General features: G+C 39.1%; 3 protein-coding genes across 10 annotated transcripts; all 3 read right to left on the minus strand.

Annotated features, from left to right (window-relative positions):
- Positions 1-325: 325 nt before the first annotated feature.
- LOC103491221 (upstream activation factor subunit spp27) lies at positions 326-14,807 on the minus strand. Of its 3 annotated transcripts, XM_008451082.3 has the most exons (5): positions 14,549-14,807; positions 2,975-3,156; positions 2,311-2,711; positions 1,753-1,954; positions 326-662 (listed from the first exon to the last, which is right to left on the minus strand). In XM_008451082.3, exons 4-5 carry the CDS (start codon positions 1,924-1,926, stop codon positions 534-536), a joined length of 303 nt encoding a protein of 100 aa, XP_008449304.1. In that variant the 5' UTR covers positions 1,927-1,954; positions 2,311-2,711; positions 2,975-3,156; positions 14,549-14,807; the 3' UTR covers positions 326-533. The 3 variants fall into 3 exon arrangements, with proteins under 3 accessions (XP_008449304.1, XP_008449305.1, XP_008449303.1); XM_008451083.3 differs by lacking the exon at positions 2,975-3,156; XM_008451081.3 differs by lacking the exons at positions 2,311-2,711; positions 2,975-3,156.
- LOC107991020 (uncharacterized) lies at positions 3,165-14,540 on the minus strand. The gene is made up of 2 exons (XM_017045296.2): positions 14,376-14,540; positions 3,165-14,291 (listed from the first exon to the last, which is right to left on the minus strand). Exon 2 carries the CDS (start codon positions 13,015-13,017, stop codon positions 11,662-11,664), a length of 1,356 nt encoding a protein of 451 aa, XP_016900785.2. The 5' UTR covers positions 13,018-14,291; positions 14,376-14,540; the 3' UTR covers positions 3,165-11,661.
- A 1,470-nt stretch (positions 14,808-16,277) lies between the features above and the next one.
- On the minus strand, positions 16,278-22,220 carry LOC103491220 (pentatricopeptide repeat-containing protein At3g23020). 6 transcript variants are annotated; one of them, XM_051085253.1, is made up of 6 exons: positions 19,383-22,220; positions 18,764-18,997; positions 18,600-18,681; positions 17,727-17,778; positions 17,151-17,314; positions 16,278-16,588 (listed from the first exon to the last, which is right to left on the minus strand). In XM_051085253.1, exon 1 carries the CDS (start codon positions 22,033-22,035, stop codon positions 19,447-19,449), a length of 2,589 nt encoding a protein of 862 aa, XP_050941210.1. In that variant the 5' UTR covers positions 22,036-22,220; the 3' UTR covers positions 16,278-16,588; positions 17,151-17,314; positions 17,727-17,778; positions 18,600-18,681; positions 18,764-18,997; positions 19,383-19,446. The 6 variants fall into 6 exon arrangements, with proteins under 6 accessions (XP_050941210.1, XP_050941212.1, XP_050941209.1 ...); XM_051085255.1 differs by having other exon boundaries at positions 17,151-17,295; positions 18,764-19,225; XM_051085252.1 differs by having other exon boundaries at positions 18,764-19,225.
- Positions 22,221-22,655: the final 435 nt, after the last annotated feature.

Genomic DNA, 22,655 nt, shown 5'->3' on the forward strand with positions numbered 1-22,655 from the left:
ATGATTATTAATTAATAAATAATTTCCATACTACAAGAGATTTTATTTGATAATATTTACAAATATACACTAAATGATAACGTAATTTTGAATATAATTAAAATTGTATATTAATTATTAGCATAAGTAAAGAAGTAATAAATTACCTAATAAATTCAATAGAATGTAAATAAGAAAATATTTTGTATTCAATTTTGAAAATTATATATAATTAATAATTACGATAAGGTTATAATTGTTCTAAAAATATATAATTGTCCTAAAAATATAGAAAAACCTAATCAAGAAATAAATTTAATTTTAGGACATTAGTAAAATTTACTAGTGATACTAAGTATTTTCTCTAAATCTTTCTTAAAAGTATATGAACCAAAATTACAATGACAAAAGTAGCGTTGAAGGTTTATTTTAACACATAGTAAAAAAAAACCTAGTAGGACAATTATACAAAATTGAGGCTAAACATTCTAACCATTGGCGACTGACTTGAAGACCTCATTCCGAGCTGCCAGAGGCTAAACTGCAAGCATAGCTCACTTGGGATTTTTGGGGAAATGTAATTTAATCAGTGCAGGAAGTTCGGCTAGTTCAACCTTGGGCTTGCCTAGCAATATACTTTTTAACTTCTCATCACAAACGACCACATTCTTGTTGGTGGGATCCTAAATAGCAAATATACATATTAATAACATTTTATTTGAATAAAGAAACACAGTGATGGCACAGCAGAAACATATTTACAACACTAACTAATATAAGAAAATATATATATGATATATATAGATGCTCCTTTATTAAAGTTTCAAGTACTTCAAACTTCCTAAGATCATTTCATAAAACATTGGAAAAGTCAGAAGAGTCCTAAAATGTACCTGGAGTAGAAACCAAAAGCTATTGAATTTTCAAGTAAAATCAAGTATCATTCTCTTTTGGGGTGGTTGTGAATGCGCTTAACAGACTTAATTTGAGAGGAATGGATAACGGTTTAGTAGAAGGATAGCTTACTGGGAGAGACAAAAAATCATCCATCTTACTCATTTACAATTAATCTGTAGTAAGCCAGTCAAGCTTGAGAGATAGGGACATATGGTGTAGGTAGTGAGTTCCTATGTTGCCTGTGACCTACTTAAGACTTCCCTTGGGTAATAAATCAAGATCACATTCCTTTTGTGATCCTATGGTTGGAAAACTGTTGATAGCATCTCTTCTTCATTAGGAATGCAACAGTATTAGTAAGAAATATTATTAGAGTATAATGTTGGGGGGATTAATCCGAGTGCTAAAGGATGAAAGTAGAGAATTGCTCAGATGGTTTTCGACTCATTAGGTACAACCTTCCAGACTCTTCCAAGTCCCTTGACTGCTTAAAAGTTACCATGTAACTATTCTCTTTCACGTTTCAATATCATTCTTGTTCTATTTGGGTTCTACTTCTATCAGACTCTCTGTAACCTCCGAAGATAGTTTTAACTTTTATTAAAGTGTACTTTGTCTTGAACCACCCTCCATTAGTTTCTCTTGACTTTCATTTCAGAAGATTTTTTCTTACATCCTGAGCCTTCAAACTTATGATCCTTCTTCTCCTATTTGATTGCTCTTTTCCTTTTCTCCATAAAATGTAGAATCTAGACTAAATATTTTGAAAGTTGATTAAACAAGAGAGGTCACTGTCAGGTTGATAGCAGCATAATCATATACTGATAAAAAAAATCCATAAAAAATAAAAAAAGAGAAAAAAAAAAAAAAAAGAACCTGAAGGTTGTTGGTTTTAATATATGACCACACACACTTGAAACAGCCAAGACGAGAAATTTGGGACTGTCCCACAAACTCCCTGAGAGTTGAAGGAAGGTTTACGAGATCAATCAAGTTTGCGAGCTTCTTTGGGTTATCTGTCATGGCCATCTTCATCCGTCGTATCGTCATTTTTGTGCACAACTAGTTTGTTCCTCCACTGGTAACATACATAAAAGATTGTTTACTCAGCTGATGATTGAAGTTTTGAAAATATTGTTATGATTTCTGCACTAAATCAGATGCAATAATCCAAAATACACCGAATGCAAAATCCACAGAGCAATAAAGAAGCAAAGATATATAGTAGTTCGATCAATTATGGTCGAACATCTACTTTGGGAATCAGCTTTAAAGGATTTTATTAAAAGCAAGTTCAAGGAATAGTTACAGAAATCAATTTGTAATTAATCACTACAACCCGACTATACCAACGATCTGTAATTAATCACTACAACCCGACTATACCATCAACCAAACACCAAGAATATGAGAGACACACATGCTGAAATATACCTCTAAATCTGAGAATAGAAAGCTTCAAAAATATCCCAGAAACAAGACCCAAACATGGATTAACACTCAATGACGAAATTGAACCAAACCCGTCGGAACCCAACACACGCCGTCGCTGCCCGTCGCCGTAACTGTCAAAAAAGTCGCTGCCTCTGCCCGAAGAACGTGACCCAACCGCCCGAGAGACACTGCCGAAATGCACGCTGCTATGCTCTCTCTATATGCTGGAATACGCCGTCGAGACACACCGAGAACACCAAACAAGAGCAACCGCCGGGTGTCACAATCTAGCCCTTCAAACACGATTGTGCAGCACTTGTTCTGCTCGGTCAACAAGTCAGCCGTTCAAAATTCGAAATCCACGGACAAACTCACGGTATGATGTAGCCTTCCTTCACGTTCTTGAGAAAATAGTTTTATAAAATGTGAGAGGAAATAAATTGTTGAAAACATCATAAAAGAGAACATTGAAGACTGTCAATTACAAAGAGAAGGCTTAGTTTGCAAAGAGTGCGACAAGGCTCAGGCGAGAGTTCAACTACTATGCTACCCCTACAGTACATATTGAGATTTTTGGCCTTGGCAGGCTTGCATATAAAAATGCCGGAATGTCACACTCTAACTCGGCGACACGAAAATGAAAGCAATAGACTAAACTACTTACAAGACATAAAGACAAAGCGATTTTGGGGTATTCGGGCATACGGCCATAGGCAAACAACACCTTGCACAAATATGCCCGTGACACCGGGCGCCGTCAATCTCACACTCGCCGTCTCCCTCTCTTATGGTGTGACTGTCAGCTGCTATGTGCTCCCTCTTCTTCTTCTTTTTTATTTTATTTACCTAAAGGGTGAAAGCTTAATTTCAAAATTGCTGTATAGCATATTTACTGATTTGTTCTCAACTTAAAAACTCAATTTTAAACTACTTAAATATTTCTCACTTTTCTACAAATATGAAAAATAAAAAGCCCTGCACAAGACCTTACCATCAATTCTTGGGAATTTTATCAAATGGATTTCGTGCAATAAAGTTTCAATCACAGAATTAAACAAAATACACAAATCCTCGAGAAAGTAGGAGAAAAGAAATCAATCAAATTCAAAGCAAGAAGCTAGTTTAGAGAAAGAAAAAATTAGAAGCAAAGAAATCAGGCACATGGACATTGTTTAAAAAACCCCTTATGGGCGCACACCTAGACTCAAAGCATAGGTTTGGGGTCTTGCCTTCAAAAGGTAAGGCGCACTTTTTGTGAAGCCAAGGCTCAAAGCCCTATGCCTTCTTAACTAAAAAATCAAATTTACTAAACCTAAATGCAAAAAATTCCAGTTCAACTCACACTTTTATTTTATTTTTTTTATTTTTTATTTTTTGTCTTGCGCTTAAGCCCTGGAAGAAATTGTGCCTATTGCACCTTGTGATAAATATTTTAGATTCCCGCCTAAGAAAAGGGAGAAGAAAAACCTTTGAGAATTGGAAATTGTAACAACCTGACTTTTGGAAACCTCCACTTGGGTCATTACTATTTTGCATGCTATTTTTTTTTCAAAAAGACCATACATATAATTTTTAGAAGCAAATCGAATTAACTATTTTGATATAAAAGAATAATTTTCTAAAATGCATAACTTCTCACTAAAACCAAAACAAGATTTGATTCGGGGTCCCTAAAAAGCTTTAATAAAAAATGAAACATTTAAATCTCAAATTTCTACCTTAACCAGTTCTCAATGAAAACATTCAAATCCAACATGAAAACATGAAATTTAGCATAAGCATCTCCAGTCTCATGGCACCGTCAACAGATCCCTCATCCAATGCCTCTGGAACGTTTTTTCCTTTACTTGAGAAACATATCACTATAAAGAATGAGTATAAAATACTCAGGAACACCACTACAAGGACGAGGTGATGCATTTATGCCCAATAAATGCAATCATACTAGTGCGGCATGAATACATCAACAAATCATGGATGGTTATCTCGATGAATAAATAAACTCGGCCTACCATAGGTGAGATGTATCCATAAATCTAGTGAATCCCGAAGGAAACACAAACCTATATTTAGTGAACCTAATGAAACACAAACCTCTAGTGAGACTGAAGGACCCTAACCTTTAGTGAACCCAGGTGAACACGACCTCTAGTGAACCCAAAGTAACACATCCTCTAATGAACTGGTTAAGATTCTTAACAATAAAACACCCAAACAACTAAGTAATGGCTGCAAACAGAGGCAACACTCTGCTAGTTATATATTTATAGAGCCAATAGCATTAAAAACTGTCACAAACAGTTAGGAAAACAAGAATAAATACCAGAAAAAACATAATAGTCCTTCACAATGAGCTGAAAATCCCAAGAGGCTACAACAACTTTTACACCAAATAAAACAAAAGATGACTTCCCTCAAAAAGACCTAAATGATACTATTTATAACCTTCCTCAAATTTCACTCTCGTGGGCCCTACAACACTATCCCCAGCAGGCTTCTTTTTCAGCACCTTTTTCTTTCCCATAACTAATCATTAAGTTACTGCTAGACCTCCAATTTTATTCACCTATAACCGAAGGAAGAAGGATAGTAATAAGGGGACACGTGGAAGCAATAAGGAAAGCAAGGAGATTGGGGACCAGTCAGGGGGACCACGAGTTAGTTAGTAGTGGGAATTAAAAGGGGGAGCAGGAAGCACAGAGGGGGTACAATTTTTGTCGTGTAAAGGTTGGGCTGCTCCCTCTGGAGGAGGGGAGGAAGGCGGAAGGAATTGCAGGGGACCGTTGCTACATCGCCTGGGTCTGGGGTTATAAATATTCTGTGTTTTGTGTTTTGAGGGATATGTTCATTTTGGCTGAATAGTTTGTGTGAGTGTTATTTTATTTTGTGTGAAATCTTTTTGTGAATGATCGTGGTTTGCTAGAGAGACGGGCTGTAAGTTGTTACTATTATCATTTTGGCAAACGTAATCAAATTAGTAGAAAGCACCGGTTGGTGTTCTAACATTTTGGTATCAGAGCCTACCTTACCTGGGGTGACCGACGAAGATGGCGAAGAGCACAAAAGAGAGACTTGACATGATGGAACAAGGAATTTTGAAGCTTCCATTGATGGAGGAAAACATCTCCCTCTTGTCAAAAACCACCACGGATATGAATGCCCAGATTGACAAGCAATATCAACAGCAACAAGTGATACTGAAATATTTGAAAGGAATCCTACGGGACGACTCACCCGGTAAGCAGGTGGTTGAAGGTTCATCGAGCAAAGCTCAGAACGAAGAAACGACCCTCACCGCCATTTCTATGAACTCGAAGGAAGAAGGAAAGGCCGAGGAAGGACCAGCAACAGACCGGAGTAAGTTCAAAAAGGTGGAAATGTCGGTTTTCAATGGAACCGACCCGGACTCGTGGCTATTCTGAGCAGGTACTTCAAAATACACAACCTATCTGATTCAGAAAAACTAACCGTCGTTGTCATCAGCTTCGACAGACCAGCGTTGGATTGGTATAGGTCACAAGAGGAAAGGGAAGCATTCAAGGGGTGGCAAGATCTGAAACAAAAGATGCTAGTGAGATTCCGATCCATCCGAGACGGCACACTAGTGGGGCGTTTCCTCACCATCAAGCAAGAGACGACGGTGGAAGAATACAGAAATTGATTTGATAAATATTTGGTGCAAGTAGCATTTTTACAACCAGTAGTCTTGGAAGAAACGTTCATGAATGGGTTGAGCCCTTGGTTGAAGTTAGAGGTGGAAACGTGGGAGCCCGTTGGGCTGGCCCAAATGATGAAGATGGCCCTGAAAATAGAAAACAGGGAGATGGTCCGGAAATAGTGTGGGTTGAGCAGCGCGTATGACAGTAAAGCGGCCCAGCGGACACCCAATGCGCGCAATGCTAGCGCAACAGCGGCGAATGAGGGCTCGACAACAGGCGGCTGGCCAATGAGAACCATCACATTGAGGGAAGTAGCAACTGGGGATAACCGACGGGAAGGGCCCACCAAAAGGCTGACGGACGCCGAATTTCAAGCCCGAAGGGAGAAGGGGCTATGTTTCCGGTGTGGGGAGAAGTACCACGCGGGGCATAGATGTAAAACTAAGGAGAACAAAGAGTTGCGTATGTTACTCGTTAAGGAACGCGGGGAAGAGCTGGAAATTGTAGAGGAGGAATATTTCGACGACGAGTCAGAGATGAAGCCGCCGGAAATACAGAGCATTGAAAATTTGAACATCGAACTGTCCATCAACTCAGTGGTGGGCCTGACAAATCCGGGAACCATGAAGGTGAAAGGGAAACTAGGGGAAGAGGAGGTAGTCATCCTGATAGACTGTGGAGCTACCCACAACTTCATTGCTGAAAAGTTGGTGGATAAATTACAGTTGCCGATGAGAGAAACACCTAATTATGGAGTGATACTGGGGTCCGACACAGCGATCAAAGGGAAAGGTGTGTGTGGAGACGTGGAGTTGTGGCTAGGAGATTGTAAGGTAACGAATAGCTTCTTGCCCCTGGAACTGGGAGGAGTAGATGCCATCCTGGGAATGCAATGGCTGCATTTCATTAGGAACCACCGAAGTTGACTGGAAGAACCTAGTCTTGACCTTCTATGAGCGGGGCAACAAGGTGGTCATCAAAGGGGACCCGAGTCTCACAAAAACCCAAGTCAGTCTCAAGGGGATGATGAAGAACTGGGAGACGGAAGATCAGGGGTTCCTGGTGGAGTGCCGGGCTATGGAAAAGAGGGACACCGGGGTTGGGAGGAAGATGACCAACTAACAGAAACAGGGGAGGATAGAATGGCTACTATCATCAGTAAATACAGTGAAGTGTTTGAATGGCCGGGCAGATTACCACCCCAACGGGGAATAGATCATCATATTTATCTAAGGCAAGGAACCGACCCAGTTAACGTCAGGCCATATAGATACGCACATTACCAAAAGGAAGAGATGGAGAGGTTGGTGGACGAGATGCTTACTTCCGGAATTATTAGACCGAGCACTAGCCCCTACTCCAACCCAGTACTATTAGTGAAAAAGAAGGATGGAAGTTGGAGATTCTATGTGGACTACAGAGCACTGAAGAATGTGACGATTCCGGATAAATTCCCAATTCTAGTAGTTGAGGAACTCTTTGATGAATTAAATGGGGCAGACACCTTTTCGAAGATTGACCTTAAAGCTGGGTACCACCAAATTCGAATGTGTCCTGAAGATATTGAAAGACAGCCTTCCGAACCCACGAGGGACACTATGAGTTCATGGTGATGCCGTTCGTACTGACAAACGCCCCTTCAACCTTTCAAGCCTTGATGAACCAGGTATTTAAGCCCTTTTTGAGAAGATTTGTACTTGTTTTCTTTGACGATATTTTGGTCTATAGTAAGGGAATAGAGGAGCATGTACAACACCTTGAAGTGGTGTTGGAAATTTTGAGGGAAAGTGAATTGTATGCCAACTTCGATAAGTGCAATTTCACTAAACCAAGAATCAGTTACTTGGGGCATTATATCTCTGTGAAAGGCATTGAGGTGGATCCCGAAAAAATACGAGCAGTGAAAGAATGGCCAACACTTTCAAACGTGAGGGAAATGAGGGGATTTTTGGGGCTCACGGGTTATTACCGCCGCTTTGTGCAGAACTACGGGAGTATAGCAACCCCCCTCACGCAGTTATTGAAAGCAAGGGCATACAAATGGACAGAAGAAACAGAGGCAGCCTTTGAGAAACTCAAAAAGGCCATGATGACCCTTCCCGTGCTAGTGATGACCCTTTGAGATTGAATCAGATGCCTCAGGTGTTGGAGTAGGAGCGGTATTGATTCAGGCCAAGAGACTGATTGCCTATTTCAGCAAAATCTTGAGTATGCGGGACAGGGCACGACCAGTGTACGAGCGGGAACTGATTGCAGTAGTATGGGCAGTACAATGGTGGCGACCATATTTGTTGGGAAGAAAATTCACCGTAAAAGCGGACCAGAGATCATTGAAGTTCCTATTATAACAGAGAGTAATACAACCGCAATATCAAAAATTGATAGCTAAGTTGCTGGGCTATTCGTTTGAAGTGATATATAAACCGGGCTTGGAGAATAAAGTCGTAGATGCGCTGTCCAGAATGGGACCAACGGCACACTTGAATCAATTGACAGCCCCAGCATTATTAGATGTGGAGGTGATTCGGGAGGAAGTCAGGAAAGACCCGGCCTTACATGAGATCATTCAGCTAATCGAAGAACAAGGCGTGGAAGTTCCACATTACACTAGCCATCAGGGTGTATTGAAGTTTAAGGGAAGATTTTAGTTCTGTCAAAAACATCCACCCTAATTCCTACCATTATGCATACATATCATGACTCCATGTTTGGAGGACAGTCGGGATTCCTTAGAACCTATAAGAGGATGGCTGGCGAATTGTATTGGAAGAGAATGAAGAGTGACATTCAGAAGTACTGTGAAGAATGCATGATATGCCAGAGGAATAAAACTTCTGCCCTATCCCCGGCGGGGTTGCTGCTGCCACTAGAAATTCCAGACCCATTTGGAGTGATATCTCCATGGATTTCATCAAGGGGTTTCCCAAATCACACGGGTGGGAGGTGATACTGGTAGTAGTAGACCGGCCGAGCAAATACGCTCATTTTCTCACATTGAAACACCCATATACTGCCAAGACAGTGGCCGAAGTGTTTGTCAAGGAAATAGTAAAGCTACATGGGTACCCCAAGTCGATAGTTTCAGACAGGGACAAAATCTTTCTCAGCCACTTTTGGACCGAAATGTTTAGATTAGCTGGCACTAAGTTGAACCGGAGTTCCTCCTATCATCCTCAAACGGATGGGCAGACCGAGGTGGTTAACAAAAGTGTAGAAGCCTATTTGAGGTGTTTTTGCGGGGAGAAACCGAGGGAGTGGAGCCAATGGTTACACTGGGCCGAATATTGGTACAACACCACCTACCATGGGTCAATTGGAATCAGTCCATTTCAAGCGGTATACGGAAGACTCCCACCTCCTTTGATCCAATACGGGGACATGGAAACACCCAACTCCACGCTTGATCAGCAACTAAGGGACAGAGAAACTGTATTGGGAACATTGAAGGAACAATTGCAGGTGGCTCAAGAGAGAATGAAAAGATTTGCAGATACGAAAAGAAGAGATGTGGAGTTTCAAACAGGGGATCATGTGTTCCTCAAACTAAGGCCCTACGGACAAACATCCCTTCAGAAGAAACGCAATGAAAAACTATCACCAAAATACTTCGGGCCCTACGGAATTATAGAAAGAATTGGGACAGTGGCATACAAACTGGAATTACCCAGTACTGCAGCCATTCATCCGGTGTTTCATGTATCTCAGCTCAAGAAGGCAATAAGGAACGTCAAAGAAACCCAGCCCCTTGATCCACATGTAAATGAATGTCATGAGTGGATTACACAACCAAAGGAAGTCTATGCGTATCGAAAGAATCAGGCCACCAAGAAATGGGAGGTATTGGTAAGCTGGAAAGGACTACCCCCGCACAAAGCGACCTGGGAAAATTGTGCAGATCTGAAAGTACAATTCCCTAAGTTCCACCTTGAGGACAAGGCGGATTTAGAGGAGGAAAGTGATGCTAGACCTCCAATTTTATTCACCTATAACCGAAGGAAGAAGGACAGTAATAAGGGGACACGTGGAAGCAGTGAGGAAAGCAAGGAGACTGGGGACCAGTCAGGGGGGGCCACGAGTTAGTTAGTAGTGGGAATTAAAAGGGGGAGCAGGAAGCACAGAGGGGGGTACAATTTTTGTCGTGTAAAGGTTAGGCTGCTCCCTCTGGAGGAGGGGAGGAAGGCGGAAGGAATTGCAGGGGACCGTTGCTACATCGCCTGGGTCTGGGGTTATAAATATTCTGTGTTTTGTGTTTTGAGGGATATGTTCATTTTGGCTGAATAGTTTGTGTGAGTGTTATTTTATTTTGTATGAAATCTTTTTGTGAATGATCGTGGTTTGCTAGAGAGACGGGTTGTAAGTTGTTACTATTATCATTTTGGCAAACTTAATCAAATTAGTAGAAAGCACCAGTTGGTGTTCTAACAGTTACCTTTTTACCACTCTAGGTATTAATTATAGGAGACCTTACAATACCACTTGACTCTAAATTCACCTTGTCCTCAAGGTGAAATGTAGAGAATTGTTGATTCATCTAGAAAACTAATTCCCAAGTTGCTTCAGCCTCGGGTAGCCCTTTCCATTTTACCAACCATTCATTAGCTCTTTGTTCCATCTGATCCTGAGCACTGCTTCTGGCCATAATTGGAGTTCAAACTCCTTTGTCAGCATGGGGTGTTGATGTTGCACTCCCTGCTGTTTCCCCAACTTCAGCTTCAGCTGTGAGATGTGGAATACATCATGGATGGTTGCTTCCAATGGTCACTCCAAGCGATAGGCCACTTCCCCAATTTCTTCCTTGATTCTATATGGTCCATAGTATCTAGGTGCCAGTTTCTCACACTTCTTTCTAGCCAGAGAACATTGCCTATATGGTCTCAACTTCAAGTACACTTCATCCCCAACTTTGAATTTGAGCTCTATTCATTTTCGATCAGCCATTTTCTTCATTCTGTTTTATGCAGTACACAGATTTTCCTTTAGGACATTTAGGGCTAGGTCTCTTTCTTTCAGCATTGTCTCTACCTCATTTTTGGGAGTTTGCTAGTGCCCGTAGGATAGGAAGGTTGGGTTGGGGCCAATTAACCATACTTTTGATCTTGTCCTCGTCGACTTCTACCCCCTTGCTGGAAGTCTGATACTCTAAATACTGAATCTTCGAGTGTGCTATCACATACTTCTTCTTATTGGCAAATAATCGGTTATCTCTTAAGACTGTAAACACCATTCCCAAATGTTTCTCATGCTCAGTAATATCAGTGCTATAAACAAGTATATCATAAAAAAAACTAAAACCAATACACATCTCCTTAGAAATGGTTTAAATACCTGGTTCATGAGAGATTGGAAGGTAGCCAGTGTGTTGATGAGGCCAAACGACATGACAAGGAACTCATAATGGCCTTTATGAGTACTAAAAGCAATCTTCTCAATGTCTTCCTCCTTCATTCTAACTTCGTGGTACCCAGATTTCAAGTCCATCTTTGAGAATACCTTGGCTCCATGTAGTTCATAAGCAATTCTTCTATTACAGAGATTGGAAACTTATCGGACACTGTTACCTAATTCAACTTCCTATAATCCACACAAAGCCTTTACCCTCCATCTTTTTTCTTTACTAATAGAATCGGGCTGGAGTAAGGGCTACGACTAAGTCTAATCACCCCCGCTTGGAGCATCTCTGTCGCCGGTTTTTCTATCTCTTCTTTCTGAGCATGCTATATTTATAAGGCCTAACATTGATGGGTTTTTGCTCGGGCAATGTAAGGATGTGATGATTAATGCTCCTCTTAGGAGGTAGTTCTCTAGGCATCTCAATTATGTCACTATATCTTTCTAGCAAAGCTTTGATCATAGGAAGATCTTCCTTATCACCTTTGATTTGTATTTCTTCATCATAGTCTTCTTCAGTTTCAACCTCATAGAATTGCATCTCAACTAAAAAGCCTTGGACCTCTTCTTCCCATGTTTTTCCCAAGGTTTTAAGTGAACATTCAGCCTTAATAACCGTAGGATCCCCTTTGAGAACCATTTGTCTTTCCCCAACCCAAAACGTCATGGTTAAGGATGGCCAATGAACTCTCATAATGCCAGTGGAATTTAGCCACTGCATACCGAGAACTAAGTCCATAATGCCCAATTCAACTACCAAAAAACCTGCCACAATGCACAGTTCATTCAACTTAAGTTTTCCTCTCTTGCATATCCCTTGACCCTGACGCCAAGTTCCATTTCCAATTGTGACTCCAAAAGGAGTTACTTCCTTCGGCAGCTTCCTTTCCTCCACTATTTTCTTATGTATGAAGTTATGAGTGGCTCCACTATTAATTAAAACCACCACTATTAGTACCCCCTTAAATTTCATGGTGCCCTTTGATGAGAGACTCATGATGATCTTAAGCTCAATTTTAGCCCCTTCTGCCAGCTCCAACTGTTTCAGTCTTACTAACTCTTCCCTATTTTCTTCGGGTGGATCTTCTTCCTCATTCAAGATAAAAAGCATTAGTTCCCTCTTCTCCTTAACCTTGCATCTATGGCCATGGGAATATTTTTCATTGCACTTGAAGTACAATCCTTTGTCTAGTCTAGCACAAAATTCTGCATCTGACAATCTTTTTATGGGGGGTTCATTCTTTTGGTAGCTGCCCTTGATGGGTATAGTCACTTGCTTCATTTGAAATTCAGTTTTCTTGTGAGCTTCTTTATCATTCCCTCCGTTGCTTTTGCTTCTGGTGCCTTCTCCACTCTTATGTTCTAGCAACCCTAGCTCTTCTCTTGCAAGCTTCAAAGTCAAGTTACAGTCGTTCACTAATTGAGCTTCCTTCATACATTGTTCCAGGGTCTGTGGGTGTCTACTAATGACTTCGGCTTGGAGTGCTAGTTCTAAACTAGTCACAAATGCATCCCTTAGCACACTTTCAGCCATGTGTGAGAGAGGAGTCGAGTAGTTCATAATTTTTTTCACGTAGTCATTATATGATCCATCCTGTTGTATTCGGATTAGCCTAGTTCCCAAACTTTTTTGCCCGGAGTCTTTAAAAAACTCAAACATTCTACTCTTGAGGTCTTCCCATGACTCAATATTCTTTCTATTGTGGCTCCATCTATACCAATCAATATCATCTTGCCCAAAACTCACTACAGTCACGTTCACCTTTTCCGTTTCTGGCAGATTTGCACGTTAAACCCAAGATTCAGGGTTTTCACTCAGAACCATGGGCATTCCCAACTTCTTGTATTTGCTTCGGTCCACTATTCCTTAAGTTCCTTCATTAGTACCATCAAATTCTTCCATTTTTCCCTTCAGTTTCATCACAGAACCATCAGAGGTACTTGATTCTTCTCTTTTTCTATAGCTATGATTTTCTCTCATTTCTTCTACTAACCGATCCATAGATTTCTTCATTTTCAGCATCATTTCTTTAAGACCCATGACTTCATTCTCTGTTCCTTCCATCATTTCCTCTAAAACACGCTGAGCCATTGCACGAGTAATAACCCTTAGTTTCCGAGGCTTTGTTACCAATTTGTTAAGATTCTTAACAATAAAACACCCAAACAACTAACTAATGGTTGTAAACAGAGGCAACACTTTGCTAGTTATATATTTATAGAGCCAAATAGCATTAGAAACAGTCACAAAAAGTAAGGAAAACAAGAACAAATACCAGAAACAGTCACAAAAAGTAAGGAAAACAAGAACAAATACCAGAAAAAACATAACAGCCCTTCACAATGAGTTGGGAATCCCAAGAGGCTACTACAATGGCCTTTACACCAAATAAAACAAAAGATGACCTCCCTAAAAAGGACCTAAATGATACTATTTATAACCTACCTCAAATTCCATTCCTGTGGGCCCCACAGTACTATCCCCAGCTGTCTTCTTTTTCAGCACCTTTTTCTTTCCCATATTAATCATTAAGTTGCCATTTTCCCCCCTCCTTTTATAGGTATTAATTATAAGAGGCCTTATAGAACCCAAAGGAACACATCCTCTAATGAACCCAAAGAACACAAAACTCAATGGGATACAGCTATGTGTAGGAAGGCAATTATCACTAACATATCTAACTTGCAATTTAATTCAGAGTCCGACGCATATAAATACAACAAGCCACATACAAATAACATCATGACCATACAACTTCTTAAATTATGTACATATCAATACTTTCTATATCTATCAGAAAAATTTAATCCAATATCATACTGTCTATGTCGTCTGGCTCAAGGGCAGTTTCAGGAGTAAGATTACCTCAAGTTAGTCCAAATATATACAAGCAAACCAACCTCCTCTACATTCTACTACTTTGAATCAAATTACTGAATCAGGAATCAAAACTTAAATTAAACCTTTATGTCGAATTCTCAACATTGACTCATTCCAAAATCACCAACACAACTTACCCAATACTGGTTTGATTCAAAACCACTCCAATTCTTCAATCCAAAATCCACGAAATCCACAAAAGATAATGTTTGAAGGCTCAAACACCGTGAGCAACGTAAAATTAGCCTAGAAATCATTAGGCATCCAAAATCCATTCAAGAAAAATCCTATCAAAACCATTAAATCTTACCCAAAATTCAAAACTTCGGCAACCGGCAGGGGCTTCTGACGGCAATACAATTCGCACACCGCAGACTCCAGGGCGGACCTGATCTGAAACGTCGGCGATCGGATGGAGCTCACAGAACAGAACCTATTGAGATACAGGAATAGGGAAAAGGGCGTTTACCGACTGCAGCCCCTTGAGATGGCGTCGGAAAGAGACGAGCGGTGGCGTGGCTGGTTGCAGACCAGCCGAGGGGTTACAAAAAGGAGAAGAAGGTGGGGGGGGGGGGGGGGGGGGGGGGGGGGGGGGGGGGACGAAAACAAAATAACTATTAGTTTAAAATGATTTTCTATTTGAAAAATTAATTAAAATAGAATATGATTTTTTATTTGAAAAATTAATTAAAATAGAATCAAACCAATTATATATATACCCTGTAAAATAAACTATCGGTTAGATAGGTTTTGGTACTTTAATTATTATGGTTATGTAAAAACAATAGTGTAGAAAGGTTGAAGTCTTCGGGGGTATGTAATTACTAAATAAGTTGGGTGGTTTCTACATGACATGCGGAGTTCAAAGAATAACTAATTCAACTTAAGATTAATATAAATAGGAGAAGAGGACAAAATTAATATAAATAAGAGAAGATGACAAAAGGAAAGTTAATCTCAGATTTTACAAAGAGAAAAACTAAGAGATCAAAAGTGTTGCTGATGAAGGCTGGACATTTTGAGAAAATGAGTTTAGACAGTGAGTGATTTTCCAAAATGTTTACAGATTTTAAAAGCTTTCTTCTAATCTTATATTGATTTGTATTGATATTTCATACATGAATGTTTACAAAGATTTCAAATGAAAGTCTATGTTATGTTTTATGTGTTTCAAATGAATGTGAAATTGTGTTCAAACCATTAGTCCTTTTCTTATCAATAAGTTAGTTGTTATGTGCACATAACGAGTAAAAGCAACCATGTAGAGAATGCCTGCATGGTGGAATCAGATGGGATACACTATAAAAAATGGAGCAAGGTATGGTGCAAGGAGAACTTATTCGCAACGCCATGAAAAAGTCGTTAGCAATAGAGAGGAGTTAAAACAACAAGGCCTTTTCTCCCATATACAGCTCCTTGCCTTCTCTGCCATACTCATGCCCATGTAATTATTTTGAAAGCGGCCAATTATGTTTTAATCTCATGAGATGAACAGTATTAAAATAAAAGTCGAGCATTTTCATTTGCAACCATGGATTGGCTTGTACAAGAACTTTCATATGCAACCACGAGCAGTATTAAGTTAGACTTATACAAACTTGTTGACTTTTCCAAAGATCAGTTCTCTTTGTATCTTTACATGATAGAAACGATCAGAAAAATGTTTCATCTCATATGTGAAGAGCGCCAAAAGGGCAAAAGAAAATCTAGTGCTAGCTTGCATTCAACGTCATATCCACTATTGCATCAACACTGACTACCCTTTAGATCTCATATATTTTGGCCAATCTTCTCCTAACATATTCCAGCGTCATTGTGTCTAAGGTCAAATCTCCACATTTCATAAGCTTTGAATTTCCCTTCAAATTTAGGAGTTTCAAGCTTGTCATGCCTCGTTCTAGGTTTCATCTCTAACCTAGATCGTGGTGTGAATCTACTCTTAACAAATATTTCATTTTAAATGTAAGATTTAAAAAACAATTTTTAAGAAATTCATTAAAAATTTCGACATCTTTCCTAAAATATGGGTTAGCCAAACCTGAAAAAGAAAAAATTTCACTTCTATATATAATCAATCTTCAGACACAAAATCACATTGAGTGTGATCTCACCACATACTCATTCAGACTAGTTCAGAATCTCAATTAGAGTTTATATCTAAACAAGGAATTAGTTACAAAAGGATTACAGTCCACTAATAAATCTCTCAAATACATATCTATAGCATGAACCTCGCCACCTCTAACAATCCCATAATGCAATATAAAACTTAAGTATATACATACAAAAAAAATGGGGATTTACAAATGGTGATGGGGAGCTTAATGAATGCTTGGACCTTGACCTATACCTGCAAGGGGGAAAGAAAACATTGAAAATATGAGCTAAAACTCAGTGAGTGACAAGTTTTTTTAAAAGTAAAAGCTCGTAAAACATATTTTCAAACTGTTTAAATATGACATCAATAACGAAATAATAATTAAAACGTAAAAATTATATATTACCATAAACAGCAAGTAAAGCTAACAAACTTGTACCCAATCTAACCATGGCAAAGTGCCTAAATATACGGCTAAGAATAGCTTGCACATGATCAAGGAATCATGCGGCCAAACTAAGCTCATGCATATTTAGTACATGCCACAGTAACAACCTCCATCCAATCCAACCACGATAAAATACTAAATACACGATCGAGAATAGCTCACACGTGATCTATATCCATAGGAAAACACGCGGCCAAACGAACTCACGCACATTTAGTACCTACTATAGTAACAACCTCCATCTAATCCAATCATGATAGCATACTAAATACATAGACGAGAATAGCTCACACGTGATCCATATCCACAAGAAAACACGCGATTAAACTGAGCTCACGCATACTTAGCATCAATCACAGTACCAACCTCCATATCCGCTCTTATGTGCACATAGAGCCACCCATCCTGGGTTAAGCTAGGCCTGAAGCCAATCACAATCCTCCATCAATGTCCTCACCTAGACTCAGGTTCTTAGATCTCTGATCCCGGCCTCCTTCAGCCTCGGAATCCCCTAACAACCACAGGTGGCGCTATAGAAACACATTCACGTAACCTTTAGGAAAATCACCGACATTGTTTCATAAACATCACATGTTTAAAGTTCAAAACCAAACATGATCAGATACACATTTTCAAATCATTTTCAATCCTTAGCCATCAACACATACTTTTAGAATAACATTTCGTTCAAACCATCCAAGTTTAGTAACGGATCAAGGAGTGTTCTTTTAAACTCGTTGTCATCTAAATCATGATTCATAAGCTCAAATTCAACTATATTTCAAAAATAAAAGAGTTCATGGAAACTAGAAATCATATTTAAAAAAAAAAAAAATCTAACACAATTCATAAAACAATTATACTGTAAATTTCCACAATCATGGTGAACTACAATAACATACGTAGTTTTATAATGAAAAAACTTGAAAGTAAACCACTCACTATCAATGACTCGATCCCCCGAGATTATACGTTTTCCCCTCTTCAATTTGGCCTGAAGCAAAGATTAAGGTCTATCAGTTATTTTCACAAAGCAACATGACATAACAATCTCCAAAACATTTCATAAGGCCAACTCAAACTATTTTATGTTTCTAAAGTGCTTGAATTCCCAATCACCTTAGATTAGACTAGACTTTACGTCTATAAACCCTTAGACTTGAAATCTAGATACTTAACCCAATGAGCATCCAACTTAAGTCCTCTTTTAAATCCTTTAACAATCTTAATACCAATCTAACGAGTCAAATACTTAGGAACTTATCCAAAATTGTCTAAAACGACCTTAAACGTGTTGATTAATGCTTCCAAGTTCTCCTGTCTTCAATCTATCATACAAAACAATATGGGTATCAAGTTCATGTTAAAACTAAATGGGTTTTTTAAGAACTATGACAGAACTCACTAAATTTATCTAAAACCTTGCAAGACCTTGTTGAAATCACCTTGATGGTACATTAACGGCTTTCTAACTTCGAATCTAGTACCTAAAACCATTTTATGTTTTGAAGCTTATAGAAGGAACACACCCAAGTGAACTCCAAAGTTAACCTTTACCATTCAACTCAAGGATCCTAGTAACATGGGTAATTCAATTTTAATGCTTAAAATTAATGAGCATTCAAGAACTCTAGAAAAACTCAACAAAATTACTCCAAAACTTTCCAAGAACTTAACCAAGTAATCTAAACTTCAATGGATAGCACCATTACCTTCTAAATTCAAAATTAAGCATCCAAAATCATTAGTTATTCAATATTATCACTAAAATTAGATGGGTACTCAAGACCCACTCCATAAAGTTTAGAATCTTACCCAAGTTGTATGAAAACGACCGATTCTGAGCTTCCTAAAGGCTGGACAGCAGCTAAAATCTCCCAAGAATCCAAATCTAACACTGAAATGTAATGTGTATTGTGAAAATCAAGTCGAAACTGAATGAGTATTCGAAACTCTTTAAGAAAAACCCACAAACTCACCAGAAAGCACCAAATCTGCCCACATGAGCAGATCCGACAAGCTAGCGATGACACAACACAGCGCAAGAAGTTGCAGATGAGGGGTGGCACGGCGACTTTGAGCGAACTCGGCTCGGCTTGGCAGATCTGCAACCCAAGTAACTCGTGACGCCTGTGTCGGATCAGCTAAAGCCGAACTGGCAGTCGAAGGACGACAAGTGAGGTGGTCGGCGTGGAGTTTTGGCCGTCATCCATCTTCGGCGTGGAGGAGAGAGAGGGAGGGATGAGACACAGAGAAAATTCGAGAAGGAGGGGGGGCGGCCGACGTGCTCCCTTAAGAAGAAGAAAAGGAAAAATATCCTTTTTTTTCCCTTTTCTTTCTGCTTAAACTTTAGTAATACTACAAAGATCTTAAGAAAAGACAACTATGCCCGTCACTTCATATTTAGCTCCTTTTGCTTTCATCTTCCTTCGTTTCAAGATCTAATAAAATTCAAGTCTTAAACCCAACTAAAATGGTTCTAAATTGTCTTATCAAATAATTCTAATTCAAAGTATAAAAAGTGTTCCAACTTCTTTTTCACAACTTAGAAGGTATTAAAATAAATAAAAAATAAATGAGAGCGGAATGAGAGCTTACAAAGCTATTGCGGTAGAAGTGACTTTAGTTGGTCCTTTTCTTTCTCAAGGCGAAGTAGAATAACTTACAGATCATCTTCCTTTACATTCATTCCAACAACAGAAGACAGAACCGAAACCCACGCCTGTAATCCGCTCTGAGCATCCTTTTTTGCTGTTACTTCTAGCTTGCTGACTGCCTGCTTTGAAACTCCACATTTTAACAGAACGACCCCTAGCGATTTATATGTGTATTCATCAGGTTGAACGGCAGCTTTCATCATCTCTTGGAATATACTAACAGCCTCCTTGAATCGTCCGTCCATTGCATATAAACTGATCATGTTATTGAAGCTCAACAAATCTGTTAAAAGTCCTTGTTCCTTCATCTGTCTAGCAATACAAATGGCTTCCTGTATTCTGCCAATTTTCTTGTACATGCACAACATCATAGCAAAAGTGAACTCGTTTGCTTCTCCCTTTTTCTTCAAGCTCTCAAATATCTCTCCGGCTTCTTTAACCATTGATCGTTCACTATAAAGGTCGATCATACAATTTGAAGAATATATAGATGGTCCATCATCTGTTTGTTCGAGCATTTTGTATGCTTCATGTGCTTCTTTGAGGTAGCCAACTTTGGTATAGAGTTTTATCAAGGAATTGTATATCACTGTGTTACCAGACAAACCATCACGTTTCATTGCATTGACATAATTGATAGCTTCTTTAACACTTCCAGCATCAGCAAAAGCGTTTATCAACACACCATAAACAATGATGTTAGGTTGCACACCATGTTTGGCCATCTCTCTATATAATTTGTCCGCCATTTCCAAATGACCCAATTTTGAAAAGCTCGATATAACCATTGAATATTGAACGCAATCACTTACTAATCCGGCTGACTGCATCTTCTTAAGATAAGCGAGTGCCGTGCCTGGCATGTCAGCACCAGTCAATATCTGTATCAGAGAACTATAGCTAAATTTGTCAGGAACGACACCATTACTCTGCATACAGTCAAATAGTTTTTGTGCTTTGGCATAATCCTTTACCACACCATAGGCTTTAATCATCACATTAAACTCAAGGGCAGTGCACTTGTTCTCTTCTTGGCAGCTAACGAAAACTCTTTCTGCTTCTAAAATGAACCCACGCTCTCCATATGCATCAATATTGGCAGAATAGCACTCAGAGCTCATATGCCCTGCAAGATGAAATCTCCAGAACCATGACCACGACTTTTCAAGCATTCCTGCATCAATATACATGCGGGTCAATGCAGATTGGGTGAATTCGTCAATCTCAAGGCCCCTTTCATCCATTTCGGTTATGAGTTTTTCAGCCTCCACCACCATATGCCTTATAGAGTAAGCATACAAAAGAGTACGGTAACTCACTATATCCGGCTGAAGACCAGCCTCCTTCATCTCTGCAAAATAGTTTGAAGCCAAGTCAATATTATCATGCTTAGCATAAAGGGAAATGAGGATATTGTATGTTCTTGTATCAGGTGGGCACTGAAGCTCTTCCATTTTCTGCATTAGAAATGTCACTTCTTTCAACTGGCCATGGTTACCACAAATGTGAATCATAGTATTGAAAGTCACAGTTGTTGGGGAAACTCCTTCCTTCAGCATATTTTCAAAAGTTGTAGAGGCTTCTTGTAGCTGTCCAGCCTTCCCATATGTGTCGATCAATGTATTATATGTATAGGTGCTCAAACTGACATGAGGAGGGTGCAGAGAACTCTCAACTTTAACAGAAGCTGCTTTCTTCTTGTTGGTAATCTCACAGTTCATTGAGTTACTTGATGACCACTTCTTGAAGAAACTTTCAGCCTTCTGAAACTCACCGGCCTTCTTATACAGTTGAACAACAATTCCCATGGTAACCTCATCAGGTTCCATTCCTTGTTCATTCATCCTCTCGAGCCAAACCAACGCTTCTTCTTTAAACCCTCCTTTGCTGTAAGCATCAATCAATGTTCCATAAGTCGAATTTATCGGTTTAATCCCCTTTTTATTCATTTCCACCCACAAACTCTCAACCAGCCTCCATTTTTGGGCCTTCCCAAGAATCCAAAGTACAATATTATAGTGAATCACATTCACTTCATAGCAACCGGCCATATTAAACCACTCAAAAATCTCCAAAGCCCTCTCCCAACTGGTCTGCTCCTTCAAAATAATACTCATTTCCTTATTATTAAGCTTATCTTTCCAAGGCTTCAGTGCTTCGTCCAGGTCACTTATCTCATCCAAGGCCTGCAAAATCGCCGGTATGCATCCACCGTATGATAGCCATTTCGTCGAACACTTGGTGCGCACTTTTTCCTCCGATCCATTTCCATCTCCCCCAGCATCCTTTTTCACCACAACTCTATGACCCAAATGGCGATTCCTTTTCTCGGTTTCTCGTTCCTCCATTTTATTAGCTCTTTTAAACCGAATTTCCTGCCGGCGACCACCATTATCATTGGTGGACTTTTGAACTCCACCCACCTTCTTTAACACTCTGTTCGGACATTCAGGAATCCACCAATCATTGGGCTTCTTAGAAATGGGAACGAGATTATCAGGAGGAGAAACTGAGGCTCCAACGATGGGTGACCTAAGGGTGGAACCCAGTCCATGTAAGCAGGGGGTATCCAAATACTGCATCTTCACGAACATTTTTTTAGAGATGAGTAGAAGATTAAGTTACTCCAACAGAACAGACAGCAATGGTGAAATTCAACTCCTTGGGTAGCTTGTGAAGTTGATTTGTTTCATCGACGCGATGAAGAAGGTCACAGCGGACGACGGTGGTTGTCTTTAAGAATACAGAAACAGAAAGTATGGATAAAAGCGAGGGAAATGAGAAGAAGATTTTTTATAATTTTAATATTGTTTTTCTTGGAAACTTTTTATAAAAATAGTAGTTTTTTTTGTAAGACTTTTTTTATTTCCAAGTTTTCAAAATGTAACTTAGTAACGTTTGAGTTTTTAAAAATAGGTAGAGAGCCGTCACTTTATATTTTTATTTTAAATAATTATATAAAATTTTAAATAGAAGAATAACTTATGAGAATCATATCATCCCTAAAACTATTTTTTATAGGATATTTGTATTTGTGCCAAAATACAAAATGAAAATTAAGTTCATGACCTGACATTTTAAATTTTGCAGGAATGGCAAATTATCAAGCCTAATCCAATTAAAATTTTTGAATGACCAAAATGCCCTCATTAGTTAAAAACGTATAATTGCATTTAATTACCAATGATATTAATTACTATTTGATTGTTGTATT

The sequence above is a fragment of the Cucumis melo genome, chromosome 5 (assembly GCF_025177605.1).
Source record: "Cucumis melo cultivar AY chromosome 5, USDA_Cmelo_AY_1.0, whole genome shotgun sequence".
Lineage (NCBI taxonomy): Eukaryota > Viridiplantae > Streptophyta > Magnoliopsida > Cucurbitales > Cucurbitaceae > Cucumis > Cucumis melo.

Coding starts and splice junctions, on each gene's coding strand:
- LOC103491221 (XM_008451081.3), bottom strand. CDS start 1,926: ATGACGATACGACGGATGAAGATGGCCATGACAGATAACCCAAAGAAG. Junction 663..1,752: donor TTAAAACCAACAACCTTCAG/GTTCTTTTTTTT, acceptor TTTGCTATTTAG/GATCCCACCAACAAGAATGT.
- LOC107991020 (XM_017045296.2), bottom strand. CDS start 13,017: ATGTTTGAGTTTTTTAAAGACTCCGGGCAAAAAAGTTTGGGAACTAGG.
- LOC103491220 (XM_008451080.2), bottom strand. CDS start 22,035: ATGTTCGTGAAGATGCAGTATTTGGATACCCCCTGCTTACATGGACTG.